Source organism: Gymnoscopelus braueri, assembly GCF_963280865.1.
Source record: "Gymnoscopelus braueri genome assembly, chromosome: 10".
Classification (NCBI taxonomy): Eukaryota; Metazoa; Chordata; class Actinopteri; order Myctophiformes; family Myctophidae; genus Gymnoscopelus; species Gymnoscopelus braueri.
The window spans coordinates 28,955,206-28,975,729 of record NC_137611.1 but is presented as its reverse complement, the minus strand read 5'-3'; the positions used below and the strand labels follow the sequence as shown (position 1 = coordinate 28,975,729).

Genomic DNA, 20,524 nt, shown 5'->3' with positions numbered 1-20,524 from the left:
AGCACACTGGATAATACCAGCTGACCAGCTGGCACCCATGGGTGCCAGCTGGTCAGCTAACTCAGCACAACTCAGCACAACATGTAACTCAGCACAACATGTAGATGTAGGTGCTTGTGTGTACTTCACTGTCTGATGAAGAGCCGTCAAGGCTCGAAACGTCACGTCCAATGTTGGTGTAAAAGGAACCAATACATTTTTAAACTTTGAAGCATGATCCAGTGTGCAGACTTTATATTTTTTAAAGCATATCATATGAAGCATGAAGCAAACAACATTAAGCAAACAGCTGCAGATTCAGACTTTCTTTTTCTTTTTCTTGGCTTTTTCTTTCTTTTTCTTGGCTTTCCTTCGTTTTTCGCTGCACAACAGCATACAAACAAGTTGCTCAGCGTCCATCGTTGAATGAAAACAAACTAAACTTTTGTTGTTGTTCTACCCCTACCAAATGTCGGGCAGTGTATGTGGGGCCCTTAGACTCTTAGGCTTAGAGGATCACTTACTGTCTGCCTACTTAGGTAGGTCAGCAAGAGTGTTGAATCATGGATGTAGTGATCTTTAGCTAATCTTTCACTAAACACTAACACTGTTGTACCCAGTAGTACCATGCACATAAACACACAGGGCGAGAGACAGTTCCCTGTCCCAGATAGTCCCAAGTCATCTTTGTAGGCTTTTCAAACTTACAGAAAGATATAGTAGCCTGAAAAAAATACAATTGGTATTCATGCAACTGACCACGAGTCTACTGATACCCTTGGGAGGAACAAGATGTTCTGCATTCACTGATGCATAGGATGTACTAACATAAACAAAAGAAAGGGTGTTGTGATAGTCAAAGTTTCAACAACATCTGACACAACATGAATGTCATCTTATGATATTGGCTATATTGTATTTTACAGTACAGTGCTGCAGAATCGTGGCAGTGCAAATATACCAAATTCAAGGAATTAGAAAAACTGATCTTGTGTGGTGTGAGTGTTTATCTTCATATTTGTTACATGTTTTTATGTTTCTGTGTTTTTGTACTAGCTGTAACACAAATTGCATTCCATTTTGGGATAAATAAACTTGACCTTGACCACTTCACACTTAGTGGGTGTATTGCTGAGGACAAGCATGAAGGTGACCGGATGAACGGTTCTTGAGAATGCTTCAAGCAGCAATACTGGAGGCCTAGTAAGCCCGTTTGAGGAGGAGTTTAGTCTGACCAAATGGGTTCAGAGCAATGTGTAGTTAAAGGCAAAACACAATTCCCTTACAGTATTTACTGAAAGATCTTCAGTGCAATACAAATAAAGACTGGTACCAGCCAGGGAATATGACTCGTATCAGGAAATTCAAAGTTACTTTATGAAACATATACTTTTATACCACAGACTCTTCCAGAGTCTGTGTGCTTGTCAGTGGTTGTGTGCTTTGATTTAACTGATAATGACTTTATTGATAATTATGTCAATTGATAATATTGATAATATATTGTTGCCACAACATTATTGAAAGGATAAAACGCAAAAAAGCCAGTGGCTTATTTCCATTGCGGAAATAAGCCATCCCCTTCTTATGTACTGTATGTGCAAATGATGTAGTGATGTGTGTGTGTGTGTGTGTGTGTGTGTGTGTGTGTGTGTGTGTGTGTGTGTGTGTGTGTGTGTGTGTGTGTGTGTGTGTGTGTGTGTGTGTGTGCGCGCGCGAGTGCGCACGAGTGTGTGTGTGTGTGTGTGTGTGTGTGTGTGTGTGTGTGTGTGTGTGTGTGTGTGTGTATTTGCACTCAAGTCCACGCACCCAAAGGCGTTCTTGTGCATGTCAGTCCAAGCACCCATAGGTACAAGAACATTTCCTTGTGGGAAAAGTGTGGGTGTGCCTTCCATGGAGTGCATGTCAGTGTATGTGAGCGTATGCTTATTCAGTGTGTGTGTGTGTGTGTGTGTGTGTGTGTGTGTGTGTGTGTGTGTGTGTGTGTGTGTGTGTGTGTGTGTGTGTGTGTTCAGTGTGCTTGCTAGCAGAAGAGGACCATGGCTACCAGTACTATAGAATGGTAGAACATCTGCAGCAGACTGTTGCACTACTACTGCTTGTAGTAGTAGTAGTAGTAGTAGTAGTAGTAGTAGTAGTAGTAGTAGTAGTAGTAGTAGTAGTAGTAGTAGTAGTAGTAGTATAGTAGTAATCCACTAACAATTTCATGGTCTTTCAAATGTTGAGCTGGAGGTGGTTGCTGCATGTCGCAACACTCTACAAAGCAGTCCACTAAGGCTCTGTACTCCTCCTTGTTATCATGGTGTAGAGCATGAACAGGAAAGGTGACAGCACAGTTGCTTGGGATGTGCCGGTGTGCTCACCAACACATCTTTGCTCAGGGTGAACCCTTGCACAAATATGGAGATAAATGACATCATAGTACTAACGTCTAGACGTCATAGGTGAAGTCCAGCAGAACAAGGTGATAAGGGTTTAGGAGAAGTAGGCTATATGTAAAACAGTTAATCAAACGAATGGATTCGGTCTATTATTTAAAAAGAACATATTAAGATAAAATAATTTATTTGAGGGGCAACATTTTCTTTTCTTTTCTTTCAAAAAATAGCAAATATGGCAGATCTTTTTTTTTTTACCTTCCAATGTTGTGCACTAAAGGGCCCTCACTGAAACCCCATCCAAAACGAAAACTATTAGCACCTTCTATCTATGCCACCTTCATAAGACTGATTTAAAACACCCCAGCGAGTATACTTGAACACGACAGTCCCCAGAGTCTCCAACCAACCAATGGCTAGGCCTACTACTGAAAATAATAACTGACAGGACACACTGGCACCTCCCAACAACACTCACTAACCAATCAAAAGCCAAGTCCTGGCATATATGTGCATTTAAAGAAAACATTGAGAAATTGCAGGCTGCGTAGTATTTTCTTGCCTTCTCTGGAGATTAACTTAAACGGATTAAAGTAATCGTATTAGGTTCTGATCGGTGCATTTTGAACTTGTCTCGTATATTGCAACTAAAGTGCTTCAAATGTATTCATCATTTATTACCATCATTTTGTTGTGCCACTTATCGTGGGGTTTTCCAATTGGTAAGTATAACTTGCAAGTATTATTGTTGTAGGCTAAAGCCCTAATAATTAATTACGACGCGATGTTAAAGTTTGATTTGTACTTTTTTATAGACACGGTAATTCAGATCCAACACACGGGAGTGGTCGGCAGGGCGGAGACCGTGGATCAGGTCCTTGTCAACGGAGCGTCTCTACCGAGCAGAAGCACGGAAGTCTCTGAGATCATAAAGACGTTGTTGACAGGTTCTCCCCTCAGATCCCTGGAGGCTGAAGTGATCGATGAAGTAAATCAGACTGCAACATCAGGTAAGCATGTCCTTTTGTGGCTGCAGTCAGTCGATAGCATAGCTTAGAAGGATATTAGGATAGACTGTGCATGGGCATCTGGGCACCTCGATGTAAAATTGGCTATTTTGTCCAAAATGTTAAAAAATTAAATATTTGAAAAATGGTCTTAAGTAATGAAAAGTATACATGATGTGAACATGCACGTTACATCATTATCAAACTTCATTATATCCTTCAACTTCTTGTTTATGCCCCAAAATGACTGGATGTACAGGTTTTGTAGCAATTTGCAGCAATTGTAGAAATATTAGACCTTAATTGTCGAATGTAAGCATGTTATAATCATGTATACTTTTATAGACAATGTTCAAATATTTTATTTTTTAACATTTTGGACAAAATAGCCAATTTTATATTGAGGTGCCCAGATGTCCCTATTGCCTACCTATCCTGTTACCGCCTAGGATAATATGCAGTTTGATTTAGACTTCTCTTATTCCACAGACAACCACACTTTTGTCCGTTTGCGTGAATGCAAACTGGACGGGTCACAGGTGCATTTGACCGACAGTCTTTTCTACGACGGGGCGGTATACTTGATTCTGGACCGAACCGCAGACACATGGACAGCCCAGAGACCCCAGGCAGTACCACTCAAAACACGATGGGACCAGGAACCAGAGCGCACCAGAAAGGAGAGGATTCAGCTTCAGGAGGGATGCTCTAAGCTTATGGAAGTGTTGAGGCTTTCTGAAGACAAAGCTGGTAGTATAGCCTAATATTCTTTGACATTTCACCATCTAACTCTGCACACCATATTCCCTATAAAGAGTCATGGAAGCAATTTTGGATTCACCCATCCATCATTCACCCATGCATTAATACAACTCTGTCTCAGAATGAATAAGCATGGGCACACAATAGTAGTTTAAACAAGTTTCTCCAACCTTGTTGGAGTTGGCCATAAAATAAGTTCATGAATACAAACAATTGGCGGGCCCTGGGATGTTTGATTCACATTTTCACATTTTCCTATCTTAATTTCGTCACAGGTCTAAACAATATATTGATCAGGGTAAAATACCCTGATATTCGCTACAGTGTCCATGGTTTCAGTTTTCAAAATTATTGTGCAAATTATTTTAAAGTTTTATCTTCCATGACAATCGGTGTTGTGTGTATATGCTAAACAGTGAAAATGTATTGCCCATTTGACAAACTTGTTATACAACACATTCTGAACTGTGACCTGCAAAACTAGTAGTATGCAAAGTTCTATACAATATGTTTATTAATTGGGAATATTGTCCTAGTTCCACAGATGGCTATGCCTGCTATTTTGGTACCAATCTTGGCACTGCTGGCTTTTATTGGGCTAATAATGGTCAGCCTACTCATCTCTAAAAAGCAAGGTGAGTGAATGTGATTTACCTTTGCATTTGTCTCATCTGCAACTATAAAACTGAATATTTATAGCCCTGCCCAAGACAGTTGTCAACACACATACAAAATTTCGCTTTAGGACTATTTGCTTATGATATTATTGACCCAGTTTTCTCCTCTATAATTACACAAGCTTCATTATAAACATGTTGTGGTATTTGAGGTCACATGAAGTCAAGTCTCATTCTCACGAGAAAATGTTCTGTATGGTCATGGGATCTTTTTTTCTGCTTCCAGGAGGAGTGAGACACCCTGGAGGTAAGCACAAACACATATTCTCATTTTGTTAGCCGTTTCAGTTAACAGGCATGGGTGAAGATTGATAGAAAATTAAATATCCACCTCACAGTAATTTAACTACAGGGTGTGAGTGTGACTGTGACTGTGTGTGTGTGTGTGTGTGTGTGTGTGTGTGTGTGTGTGTGTGTGTGTGTGTGTGTGTGTGTGTGTGTGTGTGTGTGTGTGTGTGTGTGTGTGTGTGTGTGTGTGTGTGTGTGTGTGTGTGTGTGTGTGTGTGTGCGTGTGTGTGTGTGTGAGGGGGGGGGGGTTATGTTAGTCACATGGGTGTGCAATTCCTGAATGACTCTGTCCTCAATCACATTTTATTATGAGTGCCATTTCACCCAGTGACAGGAATGACAGAAAATGTAACAGACGTGCCCGTAGTAAAATAATCCATACTTGCAGATCTGTGGGCAGGCCAAAGGAAGTTTACTGTGTGCGTGTGCGTGTGCGTGTGCGTGTGCGTGTGTGTGTGTGTGTGTGTGTGTGTGTGTGTGTGTGTGCTTTCCTCACAGGTGTCATTGGCTCAGTTATACACTATCCTCAGGACATCACAGAACTGTATCAAGAAGGAAAGGGCCATGGTTACCAGGCCTTGTAATTCAAAGACCCGGCTCTTGCATGTCATCCTCATTTATTGTATCCATTTCCTTTTCCATATTGACAATAGGTCAGTGAGTATAACCTCAACAATCTTCTGCAACGTCTAGCGTATTGTACTTTTTGGTCCTCTTCACAAGTTTGTTTCTCGCACTTTAGAATGTTGTACAGTATGTGTCTACTCCTTGCTTTACATTGGTGCATTTGAATATACAGTATATTTATATAATGTGTGTGTGTGTGTGTATGTATGTATGTATGTATGTATGTATGTATGTATGTATGTATGTATGTATGTATGTATGTATGTATGTATGTATGTATGTATGTATGTATGTATGTATGTATGTATGTATGTATGTATGTATGTATGTATGTATGTATGTATGTATGTATGTGTGTATATATATTGTAACATTTCACCACCCGAGCTAAAGATGAACGCCGGCAGGTATCAAGCAACGCCAAGAGAGCTATCTCCCTTGGAGGAGCAAGTTACGGCCGGGTCTTTTGCGGGGTCGCTACACGCGCCCTCGCGCTTCACGCTTCACTCTCGAGTCCCTCATGTCCCTCACGCAAGGCCACGCTCCACCGGTCCTCAACCGCTTCTGACACCAATGTAACGCTTCGCGCACCGAGCTGGAGATATATATATATATTTATACAAGTTCAGTCCCTTCAGGTGTGAATATTCTTGATCTACAAGATTTGTTCCCATTTTTCTTTTTACAGAATTATCCTATATTCATAATTTCCATAATGGTTTGTCCAAAAAAACTGCAGAAACTATGAAATAATAACGTTCGATCCACATTTTTAATTCACACAGATTGCCTTACACACATGAGCTTTTATGTTTTTTAGCTTTTAAATTTGTGTTTTGTTTTTAGAATCTATAGAACACTGGAGTGACAGTTTGGTCTGAATTTCTACTGGTCAATAGTGCAATATTCCCATTTACATTTGGTTAGGATAGGGGTCTTCAACAGGGGGTCCGGGACCCCTAGGGGGTCCTCAGAGTTACTATAGGGAAAGAGAAGACAGAGTGAAAGGTAAAGTTGACCAAGTATTGACGGTTTAAGTGGTTAAATGTCTGAAGATGCACATTGACATGAATCCAGCATACTGATGACAGTGCTGTCAAACAGATGTATGAAGGATCTCAATCTATGACATTTTATACAATATGTAGTGGGGTTCCTGCTTCATCGCTCTCTCAGCTAAGGGGTCCTTGGCCTGAAAAACATTGAAGACCCCTGGGTTAGGATATTAACTTTTTTTTGTTGGATATGCATTTTGTTTCCTGTTGAATATGTATTTGTGTTACTGAAAATTATATTAATAAAGAGATTATTTTATGAAATCTTTTGTGTTTTTATTGACAGGCCTCTAAGTTTATCTGGTAAAAATTATCTTGTTCACCTGTTGTCAAGATCCAAGGTTGATGGGGGTACATCCATACTAAAACTCTCTCCCACAGCAGACGGAGGGTTGTTTTGGATTCCTTCTCAAGTTTTACTCGATGGATCAGAAACTGGACCATTGCTGGCACATCATTCATCCAATACTTTTGTTTCAAATCTTTTTTATTGTGAAGCACAGGGTAGGATTATACATTTCTGTTCATATACATGGATTGCTTCCTTTTCTTTTCAAAAACAAACAGACATATACACAAAACATCCAATACTTTAATACACTTCCAAAAATGTTCATATAACAATGCTCATATCAGCCTATAATGGTTTTAAATTGATTGAATACTTTATTAACAGTTTGCAAATAGTATAGTGGTACGATTACACAATGGTGCTAAAAGGATTACACGAAAAGCCCCTAAGGGCTTGTTTCCATTGTGGTCCTGTGTATTCAATTCATCGAGGTATTAAAGACATACAATAATATGCAAGACATCATCAACACTAGTAGCAATAAAAATATAAATATGTAACGTAAACAGTTGTGGGGTGGGGGTACGGGGGTATTTCAAATAGAAACACAAGTGCAAGCTGGAGATAAACCACTTAAACCCCAGCATCCTTCTTGTGGGAAAGGCTTTCACAGAAAATAGCAGATCGACAAGCTCACAGCGAGTTGCAGCAGTTATTTTCAGCGAAAGCTTTCCCCACAATAACAGAAAACATAAAATACACTCGTAGAGAGCCCTGAGGGACTAGTTAAAGATTTATTTAATTGTCAGGATGTTATTTCCAAGAGGTGTTCCTGTGTTCCTGTCAGACTGCATTATATGGCCTATAGGCGGCGGTACACATTGAGTCTGCCACCTTTCGGGGATGGGAGGCACGATTTTGTCTGGTGTCGTTTGTTCAGGAATTTTGTTTTGCGTTTGTCGACCAGTGTTGCCATGTCTGCTTGTTATAAGCGACTTTGGGCTTCTTTTTCTGAAAAGTTGCTTATAAAAAGTGGTAGTTGCAGGTTGAGGTTTTTGGGTCTTGTTTCTAATGTGTACTTGCTTATTTAGGCAAACCAATGTTCTCATGAAAATGTTTTGTGCCATTTGTGTTGTTAGAATGTTTTTAAAAAAAAACATTTTATTGTTTTTGAAGATAGCAGACCTGTGAGCTTGTAGAAATCATATCTATGGTAGAAATAGCCGATGGTTTAAAGTGCTCATGTGGCCTAGTTGCTTCTTTTGTTTTGGGCTTGTTTCTCTCTCAAAATATGGCAACACTGTTCTCGACCAATCATATCCATCCATACTCAAGCACGTTGGCGTGGCAACGGTTTGAACGGACCAATCAGGAGAGCGCTGTGGGACATTTAAAGCAGGCGTTGTTTCTCTTGGCGAAACATTTGAAAATCCATTCTGATTCTCACTAACAGGAGCTACCCTTCGTCCGGAGGTAAATATACGGTTTATTATGTATTATTATATCATCCGAAAGATAAGTGAACATTTAGTTTTTACAGGAATATCCCCATTGAAATTCATGTTTTGGAAGAAAGTACCGTCTAACGTTAACGTAATGTTAGCAATGTATGTAGCTAACGGGCTTGTTTTGTCTAATGCTAATAACAAGACTTGATAACGACGCCATTATCCCCGGTACCGGCGATCAACAGGTTAAAGTAACGTTAGCTAAATTAAACAGTGGTTGAAGAAGTACGCCAACATTTTTTACTTAAGTAAAGTACCAATCCACGATGTAGAAATACTGTTACAAATAAAAGTCCGGTTTCAAAACTGACTTGAGTGAAAGTACAAAAGTATTTGCATTAAAATATACTTAAGTACTAGTAAAAGTACTAATTTTGCATAATGTTCCCTTTCACAAGTTTCTAAATGTGTAAAAATGCTTTGAAAATAACAGATCTACAAGCTCACAACGTTGTGAGCTTGTAGATCTGCTATTTTCAAGTGGCCTAAGTATGCATAGGGCTGAAGTGGTTAATGCATGTTTTGTAATGATCAAATCTACAAAGTAACTAAAGTTTTCAAATAATTGTAGTGGAGTACAATAGTTGCCTGTGAGATGTAGTGGAGTTAAAGTAATGCATTGGAAACACTCTAGTAAAGTATAAAATCCTCAAAAGTACTTAAGTACAGTACTGGAGTACATGTACTTAGTTACTTTACACCACTGAAATTAAAGTTGTGTTAATCTCGGCTTGTGATCTACATCTTTTGTCCAGTTGCCATGGCTCAGTTTGGATTTGAGAACGACATTCAGAACATCATGAAGCTGGACATGCCGATCACCAACGCACCCATGCCCAGGTGGCAGAGGAAGGCCAGCTCCACCTCAGGCTCAGCTCCACTGAGCAACAGCAGTCTTACACCAGGGAAATCTGGTAATAAGTCGCAGAGCATGTCAAAGACGCCTAGCAAAACACCAAGCAAAACTCCAGGTAACTTGCTCACTGTGTAACTAACTCTGAGAGAGGCTACTGTAACAAATTTGGTCAGTGGTGGAAAGCTTACTCGCATGTTTTACTTAAGTAAAAGTATCAATACTGCAATGTAGAAATACTCTGTTGCAAGTAAATGTCTGGAATTCAAGATTTACTTGGGTAAAAGTACAAAAGTATTGGACTTAAAATGTACTTAAAGTACCAATTACACAAACTGTCCCATTTTACAAGTTTTACAAGTTTTAAATGTATCAAAATCTTTTGAAAATGGCAGATCTACAAGCTCGTGAGGCGTTGTGACCTTGTAGATCGGCTATTTTCAAATGGCCAAAGTTTAAATAGGGCTGAAGTGGTTAATGCGTGTTTTGTAATAAACCAAATCTACAAAGTAACTAAAGCTTTCCAAAAAGTATAAACTATTGGAAATACTTCAGTAAAGTAAAAGTACCTAAAAATTGTACTTAAGTAAATGTACGTAGTTACGTTCCACCACTGGAGAGGGGGTACTGTAACAAATGGAGGCAGGCTCCATTTGGTTACATTTGTGCACACATACAAGTTAAAACTGATTTTACTCACATTTCATAGAAGTGAATTGAACAATGCCTTGTTCCTAGGTAAAAATGTGAAGTGTACACCATCCAAAGTAGGGGGTGACCGCTTCATTCCCACCAGAAACGGCAAGCAGATGGACATGGCGAGCTTCCTACTTACAAAGGAAAATGAGCCTATGGACACAAACGAATCTACAGCTTCGGCAGTAAGTTTGTTTTATGGCATGATTGTGTTTACTGCTCATACATTTTCAAAGACTGTTTGTTAATCAGGTTTTGTGGTCTTTGAAGGAAAACCGGAAAGCTTGGTCTGTCACACTTAATGGCTGTAACATTGAAGAGGCTAAGATCTTGCACTTTGGAGGAAAGCCACTTAACGCTCCAGAAGGTAACGTAGTTACAGGTACTCATATCCTTTTTATATGGATATAGAATCAAGAAGCAGGTTATGATTATACTTTCTCCGTTTCCACAGGTTATCAGAACAACTTAAAAGTCCTCTACAGTCAAGGTTCGACTCCAGGCTCCTCCACAAAGACAAGATACATATCTTCTGTTCCTGACAGAATCTTGGATGCTCCCGATCTCAGGAATGACTTCTGTGAGAAATTTAGCCCTCATGTTCAATTGCATGCATTGTCAAAACACACATGGGCAAAAATGCCCCTGAAATCATGTGTATGAGGGGGGGAAATGACCTTTTTTTTACGTTATGCTAATTTAAGTAAATCTCCCAAGACGTAGCAGGCATTGAGGGGTACATTACTATTAAGATGTACAGACCCTTTGGCGACATTATTTACATTTCCGTATCTGAAATTCTCAGGTTTACACATTGGTTTTATACTCTCGTATACTCATGCAGTGTTTTTTCCTGAATTCTTGTAGATCTCAATCTGCTTGACTGGAGCAGTCAAAACATGCTTGCTGTGGCTCTTCACGACAGTGTCTACCTGTGGAATGCCAGTGCGGGAGATATCACTCAACTGATGAAGACTGAGAATACAGAGGAGTACATCTCATCTGTGTGTTTCACCAAAGAAGGCCACTTCCTAGCTGTTGGCACAAGTGACTGCAAAGTTCACGTGAGTATGCCATACAATACACAAATAGTTTAAACTTGTTCAGGATCACATTACATTAATTTGCTGCTCTCCTTTTGTTCCCTTTTGCACTTTTCTTGCTTAGTTGTGGGATGTAGCAAATGAGAAGCGTTTACGCACCATGACTGGCCATTCAGCCAGAGTTGGAAGCTTGAGTTGGAATGAGCATGTATTGTCCAGGTACAATTTCTGACATTTGAATGTCTAAATCTTGAGTTGTGGTTTCCTTGCAGTTATTTGAACATGGCGCTAATGAAAGCTAATTATTCAACTCTTGAGTGAGCACACAAAATTGCTTGGTTATTTACTCAGTAATTTTCCTTGTAGTGGCTCCAGATCAGGACACATTCACCACAGTGATGTAAGGGTGGCAACACATCAGATCGGTACACTGAGCGGCCATTCCCAGGACGTGTGTGGCCTGAAGTGGTCCCCTGATGGGAGATACCTAGCTAGTGGAGGCAATGACAATATAGTGCATGTGTGGCCTGGCGTGGCGGACGGCTCAAGACCAATCCACTCCTTCAGTGAACATACTGGAGCTGTCAAGGTCAGCAAAAACTTTAAAAACCAGAGGTGTTTAACCTTAGTAGCTCTATATTCCCATGGTAATAGTTTGTTCAGGAACAGGAGTCTCCCCTTCTCTCTAGCTCTTTAGAAAACAAATGCAGGATGAACGAGCAGACAAAATTGGAACACTGATAAATGGGTTCTCTCTCCTGATTGGTGAGTGGTGACCCACCTGAGAATTTTAAAGAGTTGGAGAGACGGGAGACCCCTGTTGGCAAACAAGCCTATATATGACCATCTGAATACAGAGCTCTAATGACGTTTGTTTTAATAAAAAAATGCAGCGCGTTAATTCTTTTGAGGAACCAATGCATTTTTGCTTCATCCTTGGTCCTCAGGGATTCCTTGTAGTCTTTTAAACGGCTTATCAGTTAAAGGAATCCCTTGCAGGCACATGATCATGGAAATTCAGGGTTTTTGTAATGTAAATTTTCTCCCTTAGGCTTTAGCCTGGTGCCCATGGCAGTCAAACATCCTTGCATCTGGAGGTGGTACCAGCGACAGATGCATCCGCGTCTGGAATGTCAATAGTGGCTCCTGCATCAGTTCTCTTGACACTCAATCCCAGGTAATGGCACACTCCTGCTTCTTCAATGCTGCAAGTCTAATGCACTCTTGAAACTGAATTTTAAATAGTTTTATTTGATGGCATATCTAGGACATGGGATGGAGGCATGTCTGCTGACCACGCACAATTAGCGTAGAGTGCTTCAGTTGAACTCCTTTTGCAAGCCAACTTGGAGGCTTTCCAACTGGAGATTTCAAAACAAATTAATAAGTTGGAACTTGACCAGAAAAAACTTAACTGTCTGGTGTCTGCATAAAACTACAAACTGTAACACGGAGCACCTTCGACTAGATGACTAAAGAGACGTGCAGCTCTCGTAATTCCCCATTTCTGTCTGAAACTATTGTAGTTATATTGAGATTGATAGTAACTAAACTATGATGCACACTGTGTGGCTGTTACAGCTGTGGCTTTCCTCTATAGTCTAGCTAAATGATGACTCTGCCTTTCAGATATCTTCCCTGGTGTTTGCACCAAATTACAAAGAGCTTGTGTCTGGCCATGGATATGCTCATAACAATGTCGTCATCTGGAAGTACCCATCATTTTCTAAAGTGGTGGAACTCAATGGTAAGTTATGAACTTCAGTTTATTGTCACATTAGTGGGTGAAATTGTTGTGCACACACCCATGGATTGCAGTTACTGTATAATTAAAGTAACATTGTTGCTGTTTGTGAGCTGGTAGATGAGAAATATGGAGATAAAAGTTCTTCCAATGTATCACGATGATGTGCTGAGCTTGTACATCGGTTTTTGAGAATAAAGTGGTCAGTTATATTAGAGCTAGTTTAATTATCCATTGGACGCATGTTTTTGCCCTTTCCTGAACTGTTTTGAGCATGCAGGGCCCTATTTTTGCCGGTGCCTTACACATTATCCCTAAACTTCTTTGCCATTTTTAAAAACCTTTTCAAAAACTTCAACTAGCCGATCTACATCGACACGTTGTGAGCTTGTAGATTGGCTATTTGAAAATGTTTTTAAAAATAGTAAATGGCAAAGAAGCTTGGGGATAATTGGTAAGGCACCGGCGAAAATGGGGCCCACAATGTTTTCACCCTGCTGAGACTCTGGAATATGTGCAGTATCAAATGGTCAATGGAAACCTACACTGCACTAATTTCCAAATCGGTATTGTCAATGTTGTGTTCTCAGTAGATGTAATTCTCTTGTTTTTAGGCCACGAGGACAGAGTTCTGAACTTGATTCCTAACCCAGACTGCTCCGCTGTTGCTTCTGTCGCCGGAGATGAGACCGTACGCCTCTGGAAGTGCTTTGAGTTGGACCCGGTTAGAAAGAAGGCCAAGGACAGAGTTACCAAATCTACATCTGGTGTCATTAGTCACCACACCATCAGATAATAGTTAAGATGAAGTTGAGGTTTAAAGGGATATTTCACTTTCAAACATGTTTAGGGTAATTTTAACGTCTACTCAGGCTTTTGTGAGCACCCCAGCCCAGACAGTTGGTTGCTTGATTCAGTATTTAGATATTTGATATTCATTTGATCAAACATGCCCCCCTATACAAACCCATTCAAACTCTATTTTAATGATCGATTCATCAAAAACCCGTCCTTGTTTCTGGTGACTATCATTGTCCTTTAATGCGTGAGGGGGCCTTGTTTTTATTTTTTTTCATTTATTTTTGCGAAAGGAGAAATCAAAAACATCATATATTAGGAGGGCAGTATGAGTCACATTTTGGATTAATCTATTGTGGTTAAAATAGAGTGCAGTTAGACTGGGTTTGTATAGGTGTCCTAAAATGAATATCTAAATACTAACTGTCCGGGGTGGTCACAAGTCCGAGTAGACGTTAATGACCCAAACATGTTTGAAAGTGAAATATCCCTTAAGGATTTTATTCAATTGTGTACAGTTTTTAATTACGCTAAAATAAAGTTGTTTTTTTTCCTATACATTTTGCATTCAGAGTTGCTGTTTCTCATGCATAAACTGTAATTATCAGAAGTTCAACTACCCAGTCAGGTTTTTTGCAGTGTTTTACGTGTTTCCAATCAGCCTAATTTGTTAGGAAATTCATGGCTCAAATGTTTAGTGTGGGCATTTAATATAATGTTTGTGATGCACAGCATGCAATATTCAATAAATGGCTCAAGCTATGGCTCAAGCTATGTCTCCAGGTAGTCCTTAAATGGCGTGAAAGTCCTGTATGGTAAACAATTGTGTTTAAGCTACGTTTTTGTGTCCCAACTGTTAAATGCCAATCTGTAATTGCAATGTCTCCTACAATAAAGATTTATATTCAGACATGCAAAAGTGTCACACCTGACCAGAAAGAAAACATGTTACCTTTTTCACACATGCCTGAATTATACTATCTGCTTCAAATAACTTGACATGTCATCAGGGTAGACATTTCTGAATGGAATGAGACCAATTGCAGATTTAGTTCTATTAACACAGTATACCAATTCTGGGGAACCAAGCTTGTAGATTAGCCATTTTCAAAGTGATTTGGTGTGTAGGAAAGGAGCAGACTAGAGCCTGGCAAGTAACTACATTGTATATAGAGATTAAAACAGGGCAGTACACAAGCATGCAAAGGTAGCGTTCAGGTTCTTAAAAAGATGCAGCTCAATACTTGGGGAAGAGCATTCCAAAGTTAGGGTTTAGTACATGCACAACTGCAGTGCTTGATATACTGGCTCTGGATTCTCTGAAAATGACCAGCTCATTACGACTTACATTGTGTATTAATCAACCAAGTCAACATTTATCTAAAACATTTTTATTTCAAGATAAATAAGAACCTTTTAACATTGTGTACAGGTTATTTACAGATGCCAGTCTTTTCAATGTACATTTTATTATGCTCCCAAGGGTCAACACAACTCCTATGTTTAGCTTGTGAATACGACTCGTGCCTCAGTTAACCATTTGAACAACACCGTGTCAATTTGTTAAATAATTTATGCCATTCATATCCAAAAACGAGGCATAAATACGTGTATGAAAAAAATATGCTTTGTACAGTTCAATGAGGCTCTCTCGACAGTCATTTCTTGCTCCTCCTGTGACAGGTTAGAACCTTTTAACATTAATTGTGTACAGGTTATTTACAGATGCCAGTCTTTTCAATGTACATTTTATTATGGTCACAACACCAAACTCCTGTGTTTATCTTGTGAATACGACTCGTGCCTCAGTTAACCATTTGAACAACACCGTGTCAATTTGTTAAATAATTTATGCCATTCATATCCAAAAACGAGGCATAAATACGTGTATGAAAAAAATATGCTTTGTACAGTTCAATGAGGCTCTCTCGACAGTCATTTCTTGCTCCTCCTGTGACAGGTTAGACTTCCTTCACTTTGCCAAGGATGACTATGCCATTAGTGGAGTGGTGTGCTGTGCCATTAGTGGAGTGGTGTGCTGTCCCATTCTCGTGCTGCTTACCATTGGACATCACTTCAACTTGGCGGGGTAAACCATTCTGCTTGGACTTGTCCTCCATGTTGACGGGAAGGCGGTTTCCCTTTATATAGGCCTGTACCCAGAAGTGAGAGAAGAGGAGGAAAAAGAAGGTTCCATATATCCAGATGAGGGCGATCCATCCAGGAACTTGGTAGTCACACTTCTCCATGAAGTAGTACTGGCTGATGTGAAGAGAGACCAGAATAAACTGTGTCTAGGAAGGGAATAGGATAGTGTAGAACAGGAATGGTATGAATAAAACTACATTTGTAATTCAGCTTTGAGCTATGATGGTACAATCAACTATGCTGCTAATTTCTGCAACTTAAAATTGATGCAGAAATAGATAAAAAGGGACATACCAGCTGGATTGCCGTCATGTACTTCTTCCACCACAAGTACTTCTGGAATCGAGGTCCTGCAGCAGACAATCCATAGTATGTGTACATGATTACATGGACCGTTGCATTCACCATGGCGTGGAAGGAGCCCATTCCACTTGCTGGTGACAGAAGGAAAAACACCCATTTATTTAAAAAAAATACCCATTTTCACAGCCTTTACAGATTCTCCCCCTACATGTTTGGCATAGTATTGTAATCGAGTGAGTGAGTAAAATAACTCAAGAAAAGATGGGTGGATCTTTATGAAACATGGTGGGAATGATCAGTACAACGCCCTAACTAGATTATTAACTTTTGGGTGAAAAATAAATAAATTATAAAACAAAATATAAGGTTACAGGTTAAGGTTAACCAGACAATAAAATCAATGTTTACAAATTGCAGACTAGAAGTCATTGGACATTTCTAGTTTATGATCATGTACAAAAAGGATTGCTGCAAATGTTACTGAAGGAAACTGAAGGAAAATATTTTCCATTTCAAGCTGTCGCTACTTTTCACTCTTTTGTCAGTGTGTCATTTCACACAAAGTCAATGCATGAAAATGTGATGCTATCAAACTGCTAAAGCTAAAAAAAAATCTCCAGTTTTCACTATGTTTGTGTTGCATGACATTATACATAATATTGTGTGAAGCTTACCAGGGGTCAAAGTGATACCCCACCACCAGGTCCAGGGCATGAAGGAGTGGTGGAACACATGGAGAAATGTGATTTGGCTTTGTTTCTTTCTCACCACAAAAAATACCTAGAATAAAAAGTTAGAAAGCTCAGGTTACTTTCACTAGTCTATAATCTATATCAATGAAATATTACATCTAAAGTGAAAAGTATGGAAAATGAATGCAATATATGATTTGACACAAACAGAAAACATACTTACTGTGTCAAGGAGCTCGATGTATTTTGAAAAATAAAAAAGATAACACGCTCGAATCATCTGGGTAAGGAATGACAAAGATCAGTCAGGCAACAATAAATGTTATGTTGAACGAACTGTTCAACTTTTTTGTTGAATAGGTCATTTCATTAGTTTTAAATGAAAGCTTGCATTTTCACAAAACTTCAGATTGACAAAAACAACACAGTTTTGCCTTTTGGGCCACAATGGGCACAGTGAAGGGAATAATCCTGAGATTCTTTATCAAGTCTCCCAACTATGGGGAGGTTGATGGTAAAGGAAATGTTAGCTTACCCTTAGAGCATCTGGAGTGGTAGAGGTGTCAACAAGGTCACATCTCCAGGTATATGTGGTGCCCCATCCCGATATCAAGAACTGATTAGCAAAACACACACACATATATATGGTCAAATATAATTGTTCAAGGTAATGTTAGGAAGTGATAAAACGTTACAGAAAATGCAAAAAAATTAAATCATGCTCACCTCATACACTATGTAGGCATTCAGTGCAACCATAGCAAAATTATAGACAATCATGGCCGTGTTGAGACGAAAGGGCTTGCGGTTGGCCATAAAGCGAGGCCCAACATACACAGAAAAAAACACATAGGCCAAAAGGATGGTGGTCATCTCTAGGGGGCTCTGCATCAGAGGATAGGTTTTCACCCTGTCATCTGAAGAGTCAGACAAAGGTAACACACATCAATATGTGAGCATACCAGCAGCAAAGGTTACATGAGATATCATGTGATAGTAATGACTAAATATGTATAAATGAATAACACAAGAAGCGCAAGACACTCACCAGTTCTTTTCAGGACATAGTCATGAAATTCTAAAGCACTTGATACAACTTCTCGCAGCATGTTGACTGCCTCCGTTTACGAACTACAGATCCCTGAAATACACGAAAGACAAGCAGTCAGAATCTCAATGTCGCCCTGGGAGAAGAGGCTGAGCTAACTGGGGGGGGGGGGGGGGGTGGTGTACTGTAGACAGGTGAGTACAGTAACAGAGCGACCTGTCCAGCTGCTCGCACACTGACTGAACAAACACAAGACAGCTGTGCAGGCTCATCAAACGGCTCACGCTGCCCCCCATACACCAAATAGTTGGTAATAATAAATAGGGAAACCTGTACAGTACAAGTTGTGATTTACTAAAGACTGATTTACAAAAACATATTCAGTAAGAATAGACCAATAACTTATACAGTACTTTACTAACAGTTAGTCAAATTATAGTACCAAGGCAGTGCCAATTGCCTCATGTAAAAAAAATAGAAAAGAATCGTCAGAGTGGTGCCACTCCAACAATGAGGCACTTTCATTGACTAACAGAGCAAGTTGAGCAGGTGAGGCAGAGGGGCAAGCCTATATGGTTAGCCAACCTACATTAGCCCGGCATGTCAGCTCACAAGAAAGTAGCCGATTCTAAGTTTCATTCTAAATAAAAATGTTATATACACACGGCAAACAAAAACACCCACAAAATGTGAATGTTTCCCTGCCAACCATGATAAGAAAGCTGATACAAAATACACAAGTCTGACCACAATGCAGTATGAGAAACATACCCTAGTGTAAAAAACTTTTACAACAGTACTGTGGATGACACATCTGGTGGCATCACTGAAACACCTAATGTATCTTTTGCTATTGCATTAGCAAGGCACTCACCTGCTGAGTTCAAGTCCAAAGCCCTCTTGTTAATCTGATGGCGATAACAGTTGAAAGACTCACGTAGGCAGCACTAGTGCTCACAGTGTGCCAACACAGTACAGTGAGAATTATGGATATAAATAAATAATTGTAGTCCTTGGGCTGTAGTTTCCGGTTGTTCTCAAATCCTTATTGAAATCCTGATCCAAATGATAACCACCAAGAACCTGGAACACATGAGTATGAGAGATGAACAAGTGTAGGAGGCGAATTATCAGCATGGGACTGGAAGCATTTAAACCCAGGGACACATTACAGACAACGCCTTGCTAGTTTCAGGACCACACCCTATTTCAGCCCTAAGCTCCACCTTCTTATGCACACTTTTGCTCAGCCTGTTTCACTAATGGTCATTGAAAGGGTAGGGAACTAGTATCAGTGAGTAGCCATGCATAGGGCCAGACCATTATTGCATAAATATCTATCTGGTTAATTGTTTTGTTTCTTTTGTCGTCATTGTTTTGTTTGCATTTTGCAAAGTAAAATGCAATCTGGAAAGGTGCAAAAACACAATGTATTATTGTGATTACTGTTGGCATTGCCATTTCATGAGAGGTACTGTAGGTCAAGTCCACCTGAAGTTCAAAACGAATACTTATCTGGCTTCATTAGAAGTGTATGAGGCTTTGCCACACTATCCTCCTTCCCTGCAGGTATCGATCTAAAGGCGATAACGCATAAGTCTGAACAGAATTTGGGCTAAAGGTGAATTCTCGTATAAGGCAACATGAGGCAATTTCGAATGATACCCATCCCTTCCTGTCTCTTAAGGTGCTCACTCTCCGAGATGCATATAGAGGCCAGGCTAAGGGCTGCCCCGGTAACGCCCATGTTGCCTTGCTCTCCTGTGGCTCTGGTTCTACCTGTTCCTCAACAGATGAAAGATGGGTGTGTGTGGCCCTGATGGGTCTAGAAACTAACTCACTAACCCATACTTTGGAATGAAAGGCTGGCTGGAACGAGAAGAATTCAGGCACAGGGAGGGAGGGTGGGGTGAGTGGGTGACGGAGACACATGAAAGGACCGGAAACAAGTTAGGTGACACACTGCTTAAGACATTTGTAGCACATAGACTAGAGGATTTTACTTGAGTTAAGCCTAATAAAGTCCTAGAATCCTATGAGTTCTTCAGAGTCTTCTTAGTTCTCTTCCGTACCAATATTATCAATCTGCTGTTCTGGCAGTGTCTTGAGTGGTCCTCTGTATAGTGATGCAATCACCATATTAGGGCATAGACAATACAACCCCCAGGCACTGGCTGCATCTCCGCTCATACTGTAGCAATGTCGTCATCCCCTTTCATATATTCCCTTTAAAGAAATTCCCAGACATGAGGAGATTCTAAAAAAAAATTGTTAACATTGACCAACACATACATTCTCGTTCCTATTTTTTAGTTGAGAGGGGATTAGAGGCAGATTGTTAAGATATATCAAAGACAAATTTGCGTAAATGCAGCTGTCAAAGGAGTAGCTTGTCACTGATCTATAGTTAGCCTTGCACATTTAAGATGATTTAATGTCCTTGAAGCTAGGTGGCCTCAGGCATCCAGTGACTACAAGAACGTCAGGTGTGATTCTCAATTGCAGTGTCTTCAGGCAACCAAAATTATTGTATAAATTAATCTCATTAGCATGTATAGGGGTTTTGGTTATTGAATCCCCAAGTGAGCCAACACTTACAATACAGTAAGTGGTTTCTGCAAGGGCA

The 20,524-nt window shown here is 39.9% G+C and overlaps 3 protein-coding genes across 3 annotated transcripts; 2 read left to right on the top strand and 1 right to left on the bottom strand.

Annotated features, from left to right (window-relative positions):
* Positions 1–2,875: 2,875 nt before the first annotated feature.
* On the top strand, positions 2,876–7,037 carry LOC308093260 (uncharacterized protein). The gene is made up of 6 exons (XM_080439532.1): positions 2,876–3,079; positions 3,173–3,367; positions 3,854–4,114; positions 4,663–4,761; positions 5,030–5,050; positions 5,590–7,037. Exons 1-6 carry the CDS (start codon positions 3,019–3,021, stop codon positions 5,673–5,675), a joined length of 723 nt encoding a protein of 240 aa, XP_080295658.1. The 5' UTR covers positions 2,876–3,018; the 3' UTR covers positions 5,676–7,037.
* Positions 7,038–8,454: 1,417 nt separating this feature from the next.
* cdc20 (cell division cycle 20 homolog) lies at positions 8,455–14,570 on the top strand. Its single transcript, XM_080439524.1, has 11 exons — positions 8,455–8,538; positions 9,329–9,544; positions 10,165–10,307; positions 10,393–10,489; positions 10,577–10,702; positions 10,990–11,186; positions 11,290–11,384; positions 11,532–11,754; positions 12,217–12,342; positions 12,795–12,912; positions 13,524–14,570. The coding sequence occupies exons 2-11, from the start codon at positions 9,334–9,336 to the stop codon at positions 13,703–13,705; spliced, it is 1,518 nt and encodes a 505-aa protein (XP_080295650.1). The 5' UTR covers positions 8,455–8,538; positions 9,329–9,333; the 3' UTR covers positions 13,706–14,570.
* A 518-nt stretch (positions 14,571–15,088) lies between these two features.
* Positions 15,089–19,032, bottom strand: elovl1a (ELOVL fatty acid elongase 1a). The gene is made up of 8 exons (XM_080439529.1): positions 18,773–19,032; positions 17,899–17,991; positions 17,577–17,767; positions 17,386–17,466; positions 17,074–17,130; positions 16,833–16,938; positions 16,150–16,289; positions 15,089–16,001 (listed from the first exon to the last, which is right to left on the bottom strand). The coding sequence occupies exons 2-8, from the start codon at positions 17,957–17,959 to the stop codon at positions 15,669–15,671; spliced, it is 969 nt and encodes a 322-aa protein (XP_080295655.1). The 5' UTR covers positions 17,960–17,991; positions 18,773–19,032; the 3' UTR covers positions 15,089–15,668.
* Between the last annotated feature and the right edge of the window lie 1,492 nt (positions 19,033–20,524).